This window comes from Zonotrichia albicollis, chromosome 3 (assembly GCF_047830755.1).
Source record: "Zonotrichia albicollis isolate bZonAlb1 chromosome 3, bZonAlb1.hap1, whole genome shotgun sequence".
NCBI classification, from domain to species: domain Eukaryota; kingdom Metazoa; phylum Chordata; class Aves; order Passeriformes; family Passerellidae; genus Zonotrichia; species Zonotrichia albicollis.
In genome coordinates this window covers 60,322,058-60,341,523 of record NC_133821.1, presented here as the reverse complement: position 1 = coordinate 60,341,523, position 19,466 = coordinate 60,322,058, and the positions used below count along the sequence as shown (strand labels likewise).

The window sequence follows — 19,466 nt, the reverse complement described above, 5'->3', positions numbered from 1 at the left end:
TTTTGCAGTCATTAGGGATGTTTGAAGATTTAATCCCAACATTTTTGGACTTTCTTTAGTTTCATGGATTTTCCATTGTGTCTGGGACCATGGCAGCTCTGCCATAAATATCTTAGCTAAAATACTCTGAAGGTAAAGAAATATTTGGGATATAAATTATGAAAAGACCTAGTTAAAAGTCAAACCATCTGTTAGAACCACTAGGAAGTGCTGTACATAAAGAGAAAAGGAATCAAAGATGAGTGTTGATTTTAGAACTGGTGGCCTGAATGAATTCTTGTGATTCTTTGTAATATTCATAGCCTAATTTGTGTCACTATCTTCTTATGACACCTAGAAAATTGAATTACATTCAATAAAAGAGCATTAATAACTTTGTCAACAGCATCCATTTGTAAGTAAGATGGTTTTAAGTGCCTCTTTTAGTAAAATAATATGCACCCAGTATTCATCCTGCATATCATGAGCCAGATCAAAGTCACTTCAGGTCAGTAATAAAATTCTGTGTGGCTTTTATGTTTCTGACAGGAACTTGAAGAGGGAGTCACCAGCCATCAGACCAGTATTGCAGCATTGAACAGAACTGGGGAGGGGATCATACAAAAGCTGTCTGCTACAGACGGGAGCTTCCTGCAGGAGAAACTGGCAGGATTGAATAGACGTTGGAAAGCAATCACAACAGAGGTCATGGATAGACAACAACGGTAATAAGTTAATCAAAAATTTGAGTGTCTGAACAGATGCAATAAGGAGAATTTAATTGAGCAGACGCTGGGAGAAAGAGTGCATTCTGTTGCATGCTGTTATTAATCTTAATTTTCCTAATGTTTGGAGCTCTGCTTTGAACTGTCTTCTAGAACAAATTTCTCATAAATCCACCTGAAGTTGACTGCTTAGTAAGACTTTGTTTAGAACAACTCACAAAATGACAACCACAAAACTTTTTTTACAGTTTCCCTTTGTTTTAAAAATAATATCCTTATAAAGCCAGACTTCTTAAAGAATAACTTCTCAGCTACTTTCTCTGACTGAAGCTGAACTTGTATGTACCTTACACTAAGTTTTGTTTTGTTACTGGCAGAGATACGCTAATTGAACCAATTTCTATAGTTCTTAGATTTCCACAATATTGTAAAGTAAAAGCTTAATGTAATTACACGTTTTTAACATCTCCTGATATGTTTAAGAATAAAATAGGATCTTGCTTAGTTACTTAGTTTGAGAAATTTCATTAAAGTTTTATGTGATTTGGTGGAAGTATTATGTATGTCCCTAAAATCTCCAGGGGAAAAATTCAAGGACCTTATAATGATTATGCCTGAAGGTGTTGTCATTACTATCACTTACATTTAATGTTTTCTGTAGTCGTTAAAAGTCTGTTTTATGACTTTGGAACTAAAATTTGTCTGGTTTTAAGGCAGTAGTATTTATTTGTAAATGTCATGCATTTTAATGAGGGTGGTAGAATCTTTTGATGATAAAATTAATTCTTTAAAATTCTTCAAGCACTGAAAAAAAAGTTGACCATGACATCAGAAGTAATTTAGGACTGATGTGCTGGACTTCTGGTTTTGCTTTTTAAGGCTAAAAGGAGAGGACCAGCAGCTGATAGAGTACCGGAAGAAGCTTGATGAGCTGCGCTGTTGGTTGGAAAATGTAGAAAATGCTCTGGACACAAGATTTACATTCAACCATGAAGAAAACTTGCAAGAATTACAGGCAAGACTGATTAGTGTGTAAATATGTATACATCTGTATGTCTTGTGTAAAGGATGGCGACATGGCTTTTGAGGAGGGGAGTTTTGACATTATGAACAGCCAAAGAAGTATTATGGTTCTCTGAGACAATTTTGTGAGATTTTTTACACAGGCAAGATGTACCTTAAAATGAAGTTGGGTTGAGTTGGTAACTGGTATGTAGCCAGAGGATGGTGTCTGTGTGAGAGACAGGGAGAAATAGATATACTGCTGATAGAATTTAGTGAGTAGAATTTCACTGGAGTTGATGTGTATTTGTCAACTTTTAAATTGCTAAAACCTATGGAAAAAAAGCTGATAACCCTAAATGGTGAGTAACAACATTGTCCCATTTACTGGGCAGTTGTAATAATCTCTTGTGTGTAAGATTTTATCTAACCTGTTTTTTACACTGTAAGGGTTTTGTCCATTTTAAGTAAGTTGTGTGCATATGTATGTGTTTTTCCTGTTTTGTGTCTCTCTTTGACAACAAAACATCTTTGGTTTATAGAATGTGTGAAAGAAAAAGTTTATGAAATCCTAAAAGAATTGAGAGGAGCAGTCAGTCCAGCTAACCGGCTTGCTTGTTTCTTAAAAATCATTAATTTTAAAAAAAGGCAACAAAAACCCCAATGAAACCCCAACCAACCTCTTTTAGACCAAATCTAAGATGGAAGTCCTGAATAAGTGTTTATAAATTATGTGAAGTAGTTGCAGTTGTGTTTGCCTAAATAAATTCCCTCATGTCAGTTGAATATTTCCTGCTTGTCATCAAAGTGTAATTTTTCTTGTCACCTGCCTTAATATAAATGCTGGAAGTGAAAGGTAATAAATGTTTCAATAATTTCTAGTTCAAGCACAGAAACCAAAACAGGAGCTTCTCTGTGTATGTTCAGGAAGAGATCTAGCATTGGAATTAAAAGAAAGCTTTCCTCCTCCTTTAATTAAGCATGTATGCATTTTGTTCCAGTCTATAACTCTTCTGTCCGTTTTAGGTCTTAAATGAAGAGATGGAAGTTCTGGGTGACAAACTGGAATGGCTGAACAGAACTGAATCTGAAGTACTATTGGATAAAAATATTGATCTTCAGGAAAAAGCCAAACTTTCTGATTGCCTGCGGTCCCTCAATGTGAGGTGGAATAAGGTGTGCATTTCTTTAGCATTGGGTACCTGAGGTTGAAAACAGAATGGTGTGCTTGGAATGGTTGTTTTCCTTCTCATGTATCTCATGTGGCATGTACATAAAATGATTAGGCAACCATACAGGCTTGGTCAGGAAATAAACTCTGGCTCCAAATAAACCCTGGGGTTTATTTGGAAATAAACCCCAAACCACTTACATATGAAAATACTGATGGACATTTTTCCATCAGATTAAATTAATTTGGTTATTTGGTTAGCTTAGGTTTTTCTGTTTCCTTTTTTTCTTGTATTGGCTCCCTTTTTTTTTTTTGAAAGAAGGATCACAAGTATCAGCTAAATCAAAAATGTGTTGTTTATTTGAGTCAAACAGTAAGTATTAACTTGAAATTCAGAGTTAGAGTAAATCTTTGCTGTGTAGGAAAGTTGAATGCTTGTAGCAGTTAAGAGGAAAATAAATGAAGCTGTGGTAGAGCTTAGAAAATCTTACCAAGTGTGTCTGTGATTCTTAAACCTTACTGTAAATGAGAAACTCATGTGCTCGATCTCATTGGCAAGGCTGGTTGGAGTAAAGCAAGATTTTTTTCAAGCAAAGCCTGGAGATCCAAATGAAAAAATTAAATTATTTTAATTATTTTATGGGTGACAGATGTAAGAATTTATTGAGGAAAGGGACTTTTGATAGTTCAGGGAAAGAAAAATATGTGTTTTACCAACTCAGCCATGAAAATTGGGACTCCCCCACTGCTTTGAGCACTACATTTTCATCACTGACTTTAAAACACTTAGAAAGCATATAGGCACATTTTTTTTCACTACAGTGGAGTTGTAACACTTTTTCTTTTGTCAATTCTCTGTTTCTTTACTTTGTGTGACTGACAACAAATCATTCTTTGCATCGTCTTTTCTTCAAAGTATATTCAAATAATGAGTTATAGTTTTGGTGCTTAGACTGTAAAAACTATGTAAACAGCCTGTCTACAACAATTTATTTCTTTTCAATATTTAGGTGTTACACTAGGATGTATGGAAAAAACACTTTAGCACCTCTTGAAGTTTTTATTGTTTTTTAAAGAATACTTTCCAAAAAATAATTAAAATATATCTGAGGCATGGTGTAGAATATTTTGTCTTTCAATAATTGCCATTAATATAGGTTGTGTTACTGTTTTTATTTCTCTCTGCTGGGCTGTAGGTGTCCAGAGAAGTGCCTGACAAAGTGAGAGAGTTGGAGGCATTTGTTGGGCAGTCCTGTTTTGTTACAAAGACAAAGCCTCCTGGTGAGTAATTGGTCCTTCTGTTCTGCTTAATTGTTTTGAGTGTAATCCTGTTTGCAGTCAAAAGTAATTAAAAAAACTCTCTATGTACTTAGACAAATAAGAAATGTTGAAACATTGTGCTGAACTTGAGGCTGCCTTCTCATTGCATGGGGGAGAGGGAATATTTGGGTAGAGAAGAAGTCACTCTACTCTTCAGGACTGGGGGAGTCTTTTGGAGGTTCTCTAAGAGTTTTGAAATGGAGAAATTTTTATAAAGCTTAGGCCTCCTAATCAGGACTAGGTACAGAGTAAAAACCAAAATAGCTGTGTTTGTGACAGCCTGCTTTCTGTGTTTTGTTTCCTGTGGATTTGTGTTCATGCTTTTTACTAATTAAGATCCACTAGAAGCTTTCCATGCAGCTAATTATTTGTAAAGTCTCTTGCATGTGGATTTTTTACTGTCTTATAAATAAAGACCATTCTGCTTCTTTTGGCTTGGTTGAGGGGGCCAGATGGATCTCCTTATCTGCTAGGTACTTAGCTTTCTGAATGTTTTAGGGAAAGCTGTCTAAATGTGTGTTCTTTTATCAGATGCTGACACTGGTCATATTTTCAAGTTGTTGGAGGCAGTTCAGCAAATACAGATTGTAAAAAAAATGCCCAGGTTTCCCTTTTGGAAATTTAGGCAAATAAGACAGCCCTTGCCTAAAAAAATTTTGCAACTCAAACCTCAGTCAATTAACTCTGTTTTCTTTTTAATTTCAGAATCATTAAAGAAAATATGAGGCAAACCATCTTCTGTTTAATCCTTTTAAAATCTGGAATTCAGCTTGTTCTCCTTTCATACAACATGTTTGTTAAACAAAACTCCTGTGTTTTGTTGTTTGAGGGAAATGTGAAATATTCATGCTGCAGTTTGATGTAGCTTAGTATTTCTTGGAACAAGAACACAACTTCTGGAGTGAATCTTGCTATTCATTCAGCTCATTTCTCACTTGTTTCTTGTGTCAGGTTAAAAAGAGAGGAGGATGTGACTGAACTAGTGGGCATCTGTCCTTTCTTCAGACAGTTGTGTAATGCCAAGTCCATGAAGCATCTGTTCCAGAAGCTTCACTTGTGCATCAGTGAATTCTGAGCCAAGAGTGGAGAAGACCTTTTTGCTACATAGTACAAAACTGAGGAAGACAGCTTTAGATGTTTATCTTAAGCAAAAATATTGAGCTTTATGCTTAATAAATGTCAGTGAGTGTTCAGCTTCTTTCCATTAGGTTTAATGTAACTTTGTCTTTGCAAGTTTTCATCTTGTTTATTTTGAATTTAGGCGGAATCATTTGGGTGAGTCTTTTTGGCATGCAGTAAGAAAATAGCTGTCTTAAAGGTGCATAAGTCTCATTACTTAGCTTCTGGTTGTTAAAATACAGTTTTTGCTGTGCTTTCTCTGTAGATGCTGTTGCATATTTATAGGAATTACAAAAAGCCCCTTGTAATTCTGAGAACTGCTCGTGTGGCCATGATTACTTTTGCTTTAACAGAACTCCCACACTCTGTTTCAGATATCCAAAAGGTGGTGCTAGCATCTTCTTCCTTGGAAATTCCTGTTCAGACTCAGCAGGCTTTGGAACTTTCTGCACCTGCTGATCTGGACAAAACTAGAACTGAGCTGGCTGACTGGTTGGTGCTGATTGACCAGATGCTCAAGTCAAACATAGTCACTGTGGGAAATACTGAAGAGATCAATCGGACTATTACACGAATGAAAGTATGTGCTTTTGTGAAGGCTAGTAGAAAATTGTTTCACATTTTAAGAGTTCTTACATTCACTAAAGAAGCTAAAAGCAATAAAATGTTTGTAAGGGGAAGAAAACCCTGACTGCAGCTAAATGCATAACATGAAAGTTACACTTTAAATGCTCTTATTATACTCCTTTCTCCTTCAGAGCCATTTTCTGTTTATTCTTGTGTCCCTATGTGAGCTTGGCTCACAGGTTTTTTTTCTTTAAAATGAAGAAATTGGAGAATACCTCCTCACATCTTTTGGGGTTTGTAGTAGTTGACTTACATGGAAAGCTTTAGAGCAGCTTCATGTCTGCTTAGTGGGTGATCTTTGATTCACTCTTTACGGGTTTCTAATGAGTTTTGTTTGCTGTAGTTACACTAAACTGATTTCCAGAGACATGCTAAGAGGATTAAAATTTGTAACATAAATGGTTATGATGTGAATGTTTATTTCTGTTGATAGCTTATGCCATGTTGAACCGTGACTAAGGGCAGTATAAGTGAGATGTGTGCTGCTGTTAATGTTCATTTTATTTTACTTAATGTCAACTAACTAAGTGTAGCATTAAAACTGTAGGCTAAACAAGTGCCAAACTGTTCCTGTATCTCACACGTAGTCTGGAATTTAGAAGAGTAACATGATGTAGCTTTTGAAACCCTTTCTTTTAACTTGTAATATTCTGGTATATGTAGAGAACAATTTTTTATGGAGCAACATTATATAGTCTGATTATTCCTTCCAGTTTTTGTTCTTCACTTTCCTCTACACCCACTGCTGCTTCTGATATATATAAATGAGGCTTAGTTAGGAGAAAAATAAGTTATGGAAACTTATTTTCATTTAAGTCTATGAAAAATAGATACTGGAAAACATTGTGCAACAACTGTGGTAACAGTGTGGTTTGATAGGTTAACCTCCACCTCTGGATTTTCACTAACTGCGGTTTACAATATTTTAGCTTTTTAATGCAGTGCTATTATACTGTGACTGTTCAAGGGTCACAGTAATGATGGGACTAGCTATATAGTTGTGGAGACGTGTGTATTTTTTTACCTAAATAATACAGATCAATTTAACGATTTTCTCTTTTTGGACTTAAAAACAGATAACCAATGCAGATATGGACCATCGGCACCCTCAGCTTGATTCTGTTTTTACTTTGGCTCAGAATTTGAAAAATAAAACTTCCAGTTCAGACATTAGGACAGAGATCACAGAAAAAAGTAAGTTTATCCATCCTGTGTTTGCAAATACATTGTTTTCATGGCAGTAAGACATCTTCATGTCTATTTCCAAAATTATTGATTGAGCATAGCTGAAGTTGCCTTCCTTGAAAAAGAAAACTTGGTTATTAAGTGGCTTTCACTTAAACTGTCTAATGAAAATTCCTGGAACAAGAATTGCCTCTTGTTTTTTGATTGGCTGATTTTTCAAGTATGAAGGTCAATAGTTTTGCTGGGACTTTTAAATATTTTGTGAAGAATTTGGGTTTCTTCACAGCCACAGACCCAGGGATGAGGATTTTATTTACTGACAAAAGGAGTTAATCATGTTTCTTTTTTTGTTGAGCTCTGAGGCACTGGACAGTTAAAAACATGAATGTCTTGACTTTAGGACAATGACTTTATGTGTGTACTTTGAAAATTGTTCACTGAGAGTAAAGATTTTAATTAACTGACATGTACTTGAAAATTTAATTTCCAATTTAAAGGTCTCCACTCCCTTTGAAAATTTATTTTACTTGTACCTAAGAAATGTACAGTTGTCATAATATCAAACTTATGGACAGTCTGTTTTTTGAAGTATTAAGCTTTGCTCGTTGCTAAGATTAGAAAATTCATGCAGCAGGGAATACCATAGTTAGAAGTAAAAATGGAAAGATATATTTTTTTATGTTCTCTGTAATGTAGTTTTCCTTCACTCCATCTGCATTAATTTCTTTGGTGTCCTTAAGACTTGATGGAGATGATGTGGTCAGATGGGAAGCCCAAAGATGAGTGGTTTTTCTGGGGATCTGATGAGATGACATCTGCCGTCTGAGGTTCACAGGCTATAGACTGGTAGGGGCAGTAAGATTCAAAGAAGCAACTTAGTTTTGCAGTCACTCAGAACTAGGGGCGAGGTGGAAACTCAGGGCAGGATAATAACCATGGAGTCAATCAACAAGGGGACATGGGGTCAATCACAAAATGTTCAGGATTCTTCAGAAAAGCTGAACAAGAAGTAAAGGACTGTGTGTTGAAGTTTGAGTTCCCCTACAGTCATGCACATCCAGAGTGGGAAAAAAGAAGTTGTATGTGGTGACATGGATTAAGCTTCCAGTAGATACTTTAGTTGTGTGTGAAGACTTTCCGCCTGTCATGAAACATGAAAATTGAAGGTTTTGTTTCCACTGACATTTGTTAAGAGAAGTTTGCTCTTTGAAGAAAAGTGAAGCTCTGGCCTGCTTATGCACCTCTTTGTTTAAACACTGAGTATGTATAGACACTGAATATATACCAGAATGTATCAATGTCCTACAACCTTCTGGGAGTCTGCTGTGTGTCATCAGATGAAGCATAATTACTCAAATTGATAGGAGCAGAGAAACAGCAAAGCTTCCTTCTCTGGAACTTTGCTCCCAATTTTTGGGACACTTAGAATTGAAACTTTATTGACACTTAGAATTGAAAAAGTCTCATCAGAAATTCCTTCTAGTTTTTCTGTCTGTGATATCAGGCTGGTGCCCATACTTTTTCAAGTATATTTTTCAGAACAACTTTTTCTAGGAACTTACCTCTTAAACCCACCAAGTTCTGAGGCTACCAGGAATGTCACTATTTTTCTGTCCTGTTTGCAGGAGGTAGAGAAAAGGGTAGATATGTCAGCAGTTTAGAGAGTAAGGTTAATCTGTCCATTAATAAGAAAAAGTATATAAATAATATTTGTTCTATAATACCAATACTACTATGTGAACATCAAATATCTGTGCTTGAAAATTAATCCACAAGCTGCCTGTGGGTTGAAATGGATGAATCTATATTGCACAAATCATTAGGTTTGTCTACCAGTTCGGTGTAGTGATATTTACTCTGACAGGTGGGCTTTGCTGCCCCAGTCTTTGAGAGCTTTGCGAACTAAACAGAATATGGTTGAATGTATTAAAGTTAAGAGATTTTTTTCAAGCAGATGAAGCACAATGGCTTTGTTTAATTGCTTAAGGTTAGAAAAATGTAAACCACTTAAATGGTTTCAATTTTAGTGCAACCTTTAGCTTTTTGCTTCATGGAAAATTGAAGTGACTTGAGCATCAAGATTAATTTTTTGATAAAATTGTGTACTTACTGTTAAAATAAATACATTGGTTTAGTCTTACATACTGTGTACCTGTTTCTCATCAGAGTAGTGAGATGCTCAGGAAGTCCAGCTTAGTCTTTTTTGGTTTTACTTTTTCCCATTAACTTTTTTACAACATTCTTTTTTTATCATACTCTTTAGTGATATAATTTGTTCCCTGTAACTGTCACAACAGGTAGTAGAGAAACGGGTTTCCAGCTCTATAGACTTTCAAGTAATACACTTGCTTTAATGGTCTTGTAAGTATCCAGGAAAATGTATGATGCCATGCATTTCTCTCCAAAGACAGATTCACTGCTTTTTGTGATGCACTATTGTTGTTCTAGGCTCTTATGTTGTGTTTTTAACTCCTTGTTTATTAAAGGTTAAGTGTATTTATCCATCATCTAATGAAACTATTTATTGAGAAAGGAATAGAATTCCTTCCACTTGAAGGGAGTGGGGTGTAACCAATAACTTCTCTCTTCTGCTGGGTTATCTACTAAATTCTATAGAAACCTGTGCTGGGGTTAAATTGCCAAAGTAGTTTGTTTACCTTGTGGAATGTTTCTACATTGGCCAAAATTGCAGTGTAGGTGCCATGAGACAGTGGTCAGGAATGCTCAGTTTGCTTTATACAAACTGTCCAAACAGTATTTATTTATTTGTTTCTACTGGTTTAAGTTATAGATGCAAAAAGATGACTTATTGCTTCTATTATCCTAAAATCACCCTAAAATTGTGCTCCTTGGAGCCCTACTGCTGGCATATCTCTGCTGTAAAGTTTCCTATATGTGTGGACTTCAAAAGTGAATAATGACTCTGAAATATACCAGAAAAAATGGTTGTTACTTGTACAGTGTCTTACTCAAACAAGAGGAAGCCAAACACCTGATTGTTTTCATTTACTTATGTGAATATGTCAACTAGACGGCGAACTGAAGTACTGAATATTGAGACTATTGTATTTGAGAATGTGTTCTATTATTGCCTTTTGCCCTGAAAAGTGGGAGGTAGTTATGGCTAGTTTTTCACTTGCCTCGTTCTGTGTTGTCCTCTGCAGTGGAGAAGCTGAAGAACCAGTGGGACAGCACCCAGCACAGCGTGATGGTGCGGCAGCAGCAGCTGAAGCACATGCTGGCAGACAGCCTGCAGTGGCACGAGCAGAGGCAGGAGATGGAGCACCTCATGGAGCAGTGCGAGATCCGCCTGCGAGTGCTCCTGCAGGCCCCAAAAGAGATGCTGGCCAAACACATTGCAGAGAGCAAAGTAAGACCACTTGTGCTTACTTTTTTCCCATACCAGATTCCTGACTCTGTGTAATGCTACTACATTCAATTGATGAGTGGATGTGCAATTTAGTTGTACTATTTTCTGGTTCTTTTTGGGCATGATATTTTAATTGTCTGTGTTTTTCAATATATCAGACTACCCAAGAATCCCATTTTGGGAAGTAAATGGGTGGCATGTGTGCCTTTTAAAGCTTAGTTGAAATTAGTATAATTTAGCATCAAAGAAATTATATTATACAAAAAGCTTGAGCCCCAGACTAATTAAAATTTAATGATACTGCTACAGAATTGACTTCCTAGAAATATTTAACAGCAGCTTAGTAAGTCAAGGAATGGACTAAAGTATTTAAAATTGTCCTGAATTTCACATCTGGTGGATGCCAGGCATATCCTATGCTTTTTTATTTTTATTTTTTTTATTTAATGCAATCTTTGATGCTTTTTATATCATATCAAGCATGCTGTGATAAATCAGTAAGTCTAGCGTCCTTTGTCCTGGTGGCTGTCAGAAAAAGGGCGAGCTGTAGGTGGCACAGTATGAGAACTAAAGGCACAAAGCAGTGAGGAGATGCTCTTGCAGTATTTAGAACAGGGATATACTAGCGTTTAAAATACATATGTGCATATTTATATATGCACATATATATATTCATGAAGGGGCAATGTAGAGATGCAGCTGAGTAATGGAAGAGGCAGGAAGTATGATTGTGAGAATTGCTTACCAATCCATAGCTGTTTAAGTAGACAGTAAAGTTGTGTGCTTTGCACAGCTATCTGACTTATGTCTATCTCTGCATAAGCAGGAAAACAGAAATGGACTATTAGGTCTACTTTGTTTTCTTAAGTGAAAGCAGGTCCATGCCCAAACAGAGGCCATAATGTGCAACTGGATATATATATATATATATATATATGTATATATATGTATATGCAAATACTCTTTCATTTTGAAATAATGAGTTCAGATTCTCTAAAGTCAAGGCATGTATTTTATGCCTTATTTTTAATACTTTCTAATGTATTTCCTTAATTTAAACAAACAAAAAACCAAAACCAAAAACCCCAAGGAATCAAACCAAATTCTCATATTGTACATTTCATTTGTGCTGCTTTTAAATGCTGCTTATATTCCTATTATACTAATTCAAACTTATTCATGCTACTCAAAATACAGAAGTATTTTTATTTCTGTTGCCAGTAGACTATAAAAGAGGATTTCTCTAACCTTTGGCAGTTCTGGCAAATACAGCTTTTTCTCACCTATTTATGCTTTGATTAGTTCATTATCAGGACATTTAATATCTATAGATTTTCTCTGTAAGGTTTTACCCCTAGATGAAAAATGTGAACATTTTGCTTTTTAGAAAAGAGGAAAAAATGAGAGGTTTATAATGTGTGATGAAATGCATAATATGAGAAATAGTCTCATTTTAATCGGTCTCATTTGGCACTGCTTTTTAGCTCTTGGTACAGGATTTGCATAGAGGTGACATCACAGTAGCAGCATTCAATGATCTTTCTAATAAACTACTTCGAGAGTATCGTGATGACGACTCAAGGAAGGTGAAGGAAACCACTGACCAAATGAACACTTGCTGGGTTAATCTCAACCAAAGGTAACTACAAGGTTTCACTCTATATGTAGCAACTTGTGCCTTAAACTTGCATTCTCTGTATACATGTGTATTGTAGCCTCTTCTCTGTGTGCTTTAGTGCAGAATGTTGTGCTGCTGGGGATAATTAGTCAATTGCAGTCAAGTTCTTTTGATGATTGAAATTCCCACGGTTCACAATGGAAAGCTTCTGTATGAATTCCCATTTATGTGGTATATTTTTAAGCAGAAAAAGAAGGGACTTCTCATGTTTGGTTTCAGGTTTTCCTGTGGCTATTATTCTCTAAGTGTCTTTCAAAGTTCCTCTCTTATTCTTTATTACTGGTATGATTTATATATTTGTAGTTTGTTATTGTCCTTCCTTTTTGTAAGGCTGTAAGTGTTCAGCTTCATCTTCCCATCCATTAATTGCTTATGGCCTTTCATCTAATAGAAGCTTCCCCAGAATGGGGCTGTGCTTTGGGTTCTCAAGTGCAATCCTTCCAGTACTCCCATCTAGAAAATACTTGTGCTATAGAAATTGAGACTTAATTGAAACTTCTTTTTATTAATCCTCTATTTAAGATGTATCTGCAGATATGTCTCAATGAAAATGTGATATTTTCCTATGCATAATTTTTTTTTTCCTGCAGGATAATCTAATTTCTGCAGAAATTCTTTTGAGTATTTGGTGTTGATAGACAATTAAGATTTAGAATAGCGTCTGACTGAAATCTAAAAGTCTATATGCATTGTGGTTAGATGGAGAGAAGGAAAAATTGATCCTCTTTATGTGGGAGTGGGGAAGATGACAACTGAAGTCTGTATGTATACATGTGTATGTGAAAGAAGCAGCTGCTTTTGGAATGGGACATCAGTTAAAGGAACGAAAAGCCTACTTTGTAAAGCTTAAGGAGATGTTATCTCTTGAGGAGTGAGAGGAGGAGAACATTATAGAACTTGTGAAATTAGAGAATGGTTTGAATTGGAAGGGGCCTTAAAGATCATCCAGTTCCAACCCCCCTGCCATGGGCAGACCACAATCCTCTAGATCAGATTGCTCAAAGCCCCATTCAGTCTGACCTTGGACACTGCCAGGCATGGGACATTCACAGCTTCTCCTGTTCCAGTGCTTCACCACCCTCACAGTGAAGAATTTTTTCCTAGAAGCTAAACTAAATGTGCCTTTTTTCAGTTTAGAGTCATTATTCTTGTCCTGTGCTTATATACCTTTGCAAAAAGTCCCTCTCCATGTTTCATGTAGGCCCTCTTCAGGCTCTGCAAGGCTGCTACAAGGTCCCCTGGGAGCCTTTGCTTCTCCAGGCTCCAACTCTCTCACCCTTCCCTCATAGGAGAGGTGCTCCAGCCCTCAGAATGTTTTAGTTTTTCCTCTGGATCTGCTTCAACATGTCCACATCCTTCTTATGTTGGGATCCCAGAGCTGGATGCAGCACTCCAGGTGGGATCTCACCAGAGTGTGGCAGAGGTGCAGAATCCCCTCCCTTGCCCTGCTACCCACGCTGCCCTGGATGCAGCCCAGAACACAATTGGCTTTCTGGGCTGCAAGCACACATTACTGGATCATGTCCAGCCTCCTACCCACCAGCACCCCCAAGTCCTCCTCAGCAGGACCATTCTCAGTGAGCAGGTAATGAAGGAAGCAGAGTAGAATGTCATCCTATCCTTCCTTGGAGGAAAATTGTTCTTCTGTCATTTTGTGCTTTGGATGTGGCAGCTTGTTTCCTAGTTAATTAGAGGATGAGGGAAAACAGCTCCTTGTTGGATTAGCATTGACAGTAGACTAAAACTCTGTATTAGTCTCATTCACATTCAGGCTTTGCAGTGCTATGGCTAGAGCTGGCATAAAACTGCCCACTATTCAGAGAAGGTGACCAGAAAGAAGGGCTCCTGCCTGGAAGCCTCTAATTAGTTTTGAATCTGCTTAAAGTCTAAAATAATAAGCTACTGCATTTTGTTGTGTATAACTGAAGCTCCTTAATTATCACTGGGGCTATTGTTTGAAGTCTGCAGCCTAAGGAAGGTGAATATCTGCTTTGTTTATTAACTAGTGGCAGAATGTAAAGGACAACTCTGAGAGCCAGTGGGCAGACAGTGTGGAGTTGCTCAGTGTAACCCCATCTGAGCAGCACAGTAGAATTAAAAGGGGAGACTGTGCAGTGAAAGCACCTTTTCAACAGGATGAAGGTTTTTATACTTGCTTTAAGTGCAATAAATAGAAGTACCACTGATGAACCTTACTTTTTGTGACAGATGTTGGGACATTTAGGACTTATACATAGAGTGGACATGTAGCCCTATGGCTTCCATAAGAATAAATCTGTATTTATAGCATAATGCTTTAAAATACCAGTTTGTTCCCCCCACTCACACTTGAAGGACCCCTATGGAAAGGGTCCTTCATAGCATCTCCTGGAAAGATTGTGATTCTGGTCACCATAAGAATGCTACCAGGAAGACTATAGCCATGGTATGTAAAGTGAAGAAGCTTATTTTAAACTGATGGCATTAAGAGATTGAAGATCCTCAGCTTGACATTGTGTAAATTGGGTACTTTGCCCAGTGGCTATTTATGTTCTACTTTTATACTTTAGGGTGAAACCATAGTCATTCTAGGTGATTGTGCTGCCTTGGTAATGGATTATAGTTGCTTTCTGTACTGTATCAGATGTTAGTTTCTGAATTTCTTTTGATCACACACATGTACGCATTGCAGATTTTTAGTATAAATCTGGAAAAATAATTGGGTGGAACAGAAACCTGAAACAGAGCCATGAAAACTTAAATAACAGAGTAACAATTTTTTCTTGGGTGTATGTTTGCCAATAGAATCTGTGTAGACTTTCTCCAATATCACTGTATAGGTTAGCTACATTTGAAAATAATTCTCCAGCTTCTCCTCACGTTTAGTTCTTGCAGCCTGGAAGATACACAGATCCTCTGTCTTTTGAGGCTGCTCTAATTGTGTCAGAATTATTTGAAAATCATTAATGTTTTTATAGCATGGGGTAGTTTTTAAGCTGCAGTACAGAATTCTCCTGTAAAAAAAATTTCTATTTTATGCTTGAGGTCCTTACTAGCAGGGGAGGAAAGTATTTCCATCTGCTCTTTTGAAGTGTTGGTCACTACTGCTTGCTATGCATTTCCTCTTTAAAAACACCCATGTAATCTTAGGAAATTAGTTGTAAATTTGTATGTATATAGTGGCAGGATTGTTTTTCAGCTTTAATTCAAATATATGGCAGCAGTGGATCAGTAATAGGATTTCATTCTTTCCTTAAAGCTCAACCAAGCAGAAGACTTGAGAAATTAAAACTTTAGGATGAAGACAATATTCTTCAATGAATGTTGTTAACTTCAAAGTTCAGGTTGTCTCAATTCCTATCTAATACATCAGTACTTAGACTTAGAGATCTGGGTCACTTGGTGTTTCATCCTTTGGGGCTGTTCTTTTCCTTTGAAGGTCACCTTTATTACCAGTCTGTTCTTCCTGCTGTCACTCCTGTTCTTCCACCTTTGGCCTTAACCCCCTGCTAAGAAAGAAAATCCCTGCAGAGGGAGAGGATTTTGAAGTTAGAGCTCATAACTGCTTTTACTTGACATTTTTCTCACAGTTCCTTGGTGTGCTCTAATTTTTTAGCTGGTGCTTATTATCTTTTCTGGACAATATCTATCAAACTACTTGTTTTCCCTAGCATGCGGCATATTTTTTTTTCTCAAGACTGGGTGAAGCATTCCAGCTGCAAGTGAGAAGCAAGAATGAAAGCTTCTCGATGTCCTTGTCATTTGCTACTCACCAAAACTTGGGCAAGCACAAAGTCAGAAACAATTCTTAGAGTCTTATTTTTGGCCAAAGCAATTAGCAAGTGGTGTAAGACCAAAGCTTCTAAAATAGGGGTTGCAACACTATCTTTGTGCAAATTGTCTCTAAAAAGTTCAGTTGGTTATGCTAAAATTTAGGAATGTGAGCCTGGCAGAATTGGGGTTGCATGAGATTTCCTCACAGTCCTTGAAAGAGGGCAGCTTTTACTTGTAGCTGTCTCATCTGATGTTCTAGTAAACCAGGCTACTTGCTTTGAAATGTCATCCTGAATGGTACTGAACACCCACTGCTTCTTTTCTAAAAGGAATATTTTAACTAGTTTTGAAATTCACAATTCCAAACATAGTTATTCCTTCATACTGCTGAGCAGCACAGCATGAAAAGGAGGAAAGAAAGCTGAAGTAGATGAGGGATGCGGAAGACACAAGTTTGGGCCTGCCTGCAGAAACATGGAAATGCCAAATGCTGAGTGTTTTGGCATTGTCTGTCTTAAAATTAAGTATATCACTTTACTCCTAAAATATTATAATACAGCTAGTGCTTGATGTGAAAATAAAATTTAACTACTAACTCAGCAGAAGCATTCTAGCTGTTAACTCTGTTAGAGGTTTTTCTACAGTGTTCTAGTATGGGATAGCTTGTTTCTTTTATCCTGATTTTGGGAGAAGGAATGCAGCAGAATAACAGCTTCAAATGGGTGAAATTTAGTTTGTCTAAATTTAATAATGTTGCTAATCAGTGCTTTTAAAATTGCTGACTATAACAGTTTCTCATCTGAGTTTCATTTCAATCACTAGAAGACAGTACTGTTATGCAGAACTATAAGGTGATTTTTTTGCCTAGGAAATTATTTGAAGTTGCTGATAAAATGTTTTGATTATATTGTTATTACATGAAAAAAATCCTCTTACAGACACAAACTTTAGTGTTTGTATCAGTTAGAAATCTTTTGGATGATTTGAAAATTATTTGGACCATATTCTGCCTGTCTTTTTTTAAGTTCGTTGAGCATATTTTGGATGGCAGTGTATTATTCTGTTTGTTTGAGTGATTGTGTCAAAAGTCTTCTAGCAGAAAGAACCAGGTATCTGACTTTTCATCCCTTAGCATTTTAACTCTTAAGAATTTATGGCAGTGTTTCTGCTCACTGTGAAAATACCCCAAGCACTCAGTGCTTCTACTCCATATGTTTTTTGTTGATGGGGTAAAGCCCATTTTTCACACATGGCAATAACACTTCTACCCTTTGGAGTAGCATAAGTCGATGATGGTAACACTCTAAAAGGAAAACCTGGGTTTTTAATTAATAACTGAGTTTTTACTGCATGCCTTTTAAAAAAGAATACAATCTGTCAAACATATAACCAGTTCAGGACATCTGTGGATAGCTATAGATACACTAAAAACAGTGATATAAATTATGATAAAACAAGCTGTACCTCTGTTCTTACTAGAGATGTGTTTCAGATTTCCTTTTAGTAGTTTCATTATTATGTATATAACGTTGTATCTTATGGGGGAATATTCTGACACTTGTCTTGTTTTCAGAGCTGTTGATAGGCAGAATTTCTTGGAGACAGAGATGAAGACAATACAGGCCTCACACAAGGATCTGGAGAGCTTCCTCAAGTGGATTCAAGAGGCAGAGACAACAGTAAATGTTCTGGCAGATGCATCCGAGCGTGAGAACACTGCTCAGGACAGTGTCTACATAAGGGAACTCAGAAAGCAAATGCAGGTGAGAAACTAAATAATATTGCTGTTATTCAGGTTTTGTCTCAATGGCAAATGTTATAAAGAAAAGCTGTCTACTTGCTTGGAGAAAGCTGCAGCCTAATGAAAGGTGTTTCCTAAGACACAGTGTTTTAGAAGTCAGGTGTATGAAAGAAGCAGATTTGTCTTCTTAAGGTTTGAAGCACCTATTTTTGTGTATGTCTTTGGCACTGAGGGCTCTTAAATGTCCTTGGAGGGTGACTGCATTCAGGAAGTGTATGCTTCATTAAACCAAGTCATGTTGTGTGATTGTTCAACCAAACAATTTAATCTACTTCCCTCCAAGTAAAGCCCTCCTGGGCTGCACTCTCTCCTATTTCTGTCTGCCACCTTCCTCCTGCTTTTTTAGCAATCCAAGAAGTTGTTGTGCTTGGGTTACCTCTTCTCCCTCTCCTACTGCCCAGCAGCTCCCCAGCTGGCCTTCTTTCATGTTCAGGCCCCAGACTGGAAAGCTTGGAAATGACTGAGGAATTTAAGTGACACCACTTATTAAATCCTGCACTCTGTGTTTGGATTAATGTCACCTGTGATCTAAGTGGGTTTGAGCAGCTTATAATGAAAAAAAGATGTTGCTTGTTGCTTTTAGTATTGCTCTTAATCTGAACATATCTACGCTGAATTGAAATGAAACAAGGCTCTTAAAAATATCTGATAGCAAGTTATACTTGCTAATCATAGTAGGAGCACAATGTTTTGTGGAAGCTTGTATCTGTTGAAGATGGCATGTCACTCACCAAATTATTTTAGTCAGTCAGGTAACTCATCTGTAGAGATGCGGCTTTTTGTGAAATGCTGAGCCTAGTCTGTAGTGGTGACACCTAGAACTTAATGTTATGCTTTATATTGGTGCCACTTCCAACTACTCTAATGTAGTGGAGGTGGAAGAGCTAAAAACAGGGCACAAGCAGTGAACAACAGAAGGCAGTGCTACGTGTAAATACACTTATTTCTGCATTGCATTCTGTGTAGTCTATCACACCAAGATACAGCTGTTATTTCACAGTTTGTTTGTTGGCTCTGTGTGGCTGTGAAGCACTGTGTGTAGAAGGTTTGCCATTCTTTGTTGTGCTGCAATCTGATTAAAATTGCCTGAGTTGTGCTGCATGAGGGGAGAGCTGTTGTGCAAGACTGCTGTGAGAGAAGAAGGTCCATGACCAACTCCTGACTTTGCACGCTGTCCTGGCTTGTCACTGCTGAAAAGGCAGGTGGAGGTGCTGGATCGTGACCTCCCCTGGTTCAGCATCTGGTACCTGATATTGTCCATATCTTTGAGACTATGCACATGAAGTATCATCACTTAACTCACCCATGACCTCACATAACATGGTAAGCCTTTTTGGCTACCCTAGGAAGTGGAGCATGTCAGACTGTCATAGCATAATGACTTCCAGAATGAACTTTATCCCCTACCATCTTACAGTCTTTAAATGTAAATGAAGACGTTCATATCATGACTCCAAAATCACTGTTTATGTTTTCAAGTATTTGTTGCACTTCTGAAAACGAAATGTAGTTCCAACATCTTGCTGTACCTCAAAAGATCAAGCCCACTCCCTTGCAAGTTCTTAAGCTTATTATCTGATTAGACAAAGATAATTTCCTTTTCTTCTCCTGTTATGTGGTGTAAAATGACAGTGTTGTTCTCTTGGTGCCTTGTGGAATATGTAAAGAAGTGTTGGTTTTAAGGTTAGTGGTTAAATGGTTTCCAGAAGAATGCAGGAGTTATAACCTTCTCTGCT

General features: G+C 37.1%; 1 protein-coding gene across 7 annotated transcripts in view; it reads left to right on the top strand.

The window, feature by feature from the left end:
• UTRN (utrophin) overlaps nt 1-19,466 on the top strand; it is a 347,871-nt gene that overhangs the window by 140,317 nt on the left and 188,088 nt on the right. For all 7 annotated transcript variants that reach the window (XM_074537592.1, XM_074537591.1, XM_074537590.1 and 4 more), the window contains 9 exons: nt 529-704; nt 1,584-1,719; nt 2,733-2,882; nt 4,074-4,158; nt 5,691-5,896; nt 7,020-7,137; nt 10,293-10,498; nt 11,983-12,137; nt 17,503-17,692. In XM_074537592.1, the coding sequence (XP_074393693.1) occupies nt 529-704; nt 1,584-1,719; nt 2,733-2,882; nt 4,074-4,158; nt 5,691-5,896; nt 7,020-7,137; nt 10,293-10,498; nt 11,983-12,137; nt 17,503-17,692 (1,422 nt within the window). The remainder of the gene's footprint in view (nt 1-528; nt 705-1,583; nt 1,720-2,732; nt 2,883-4,073; nt 4,159-5,690; nt 5,897-7,019; nt 7,138-10,292; nt 10,499-11,982; nt 12,138-17,502; nt 17,693-19,466) is intronic.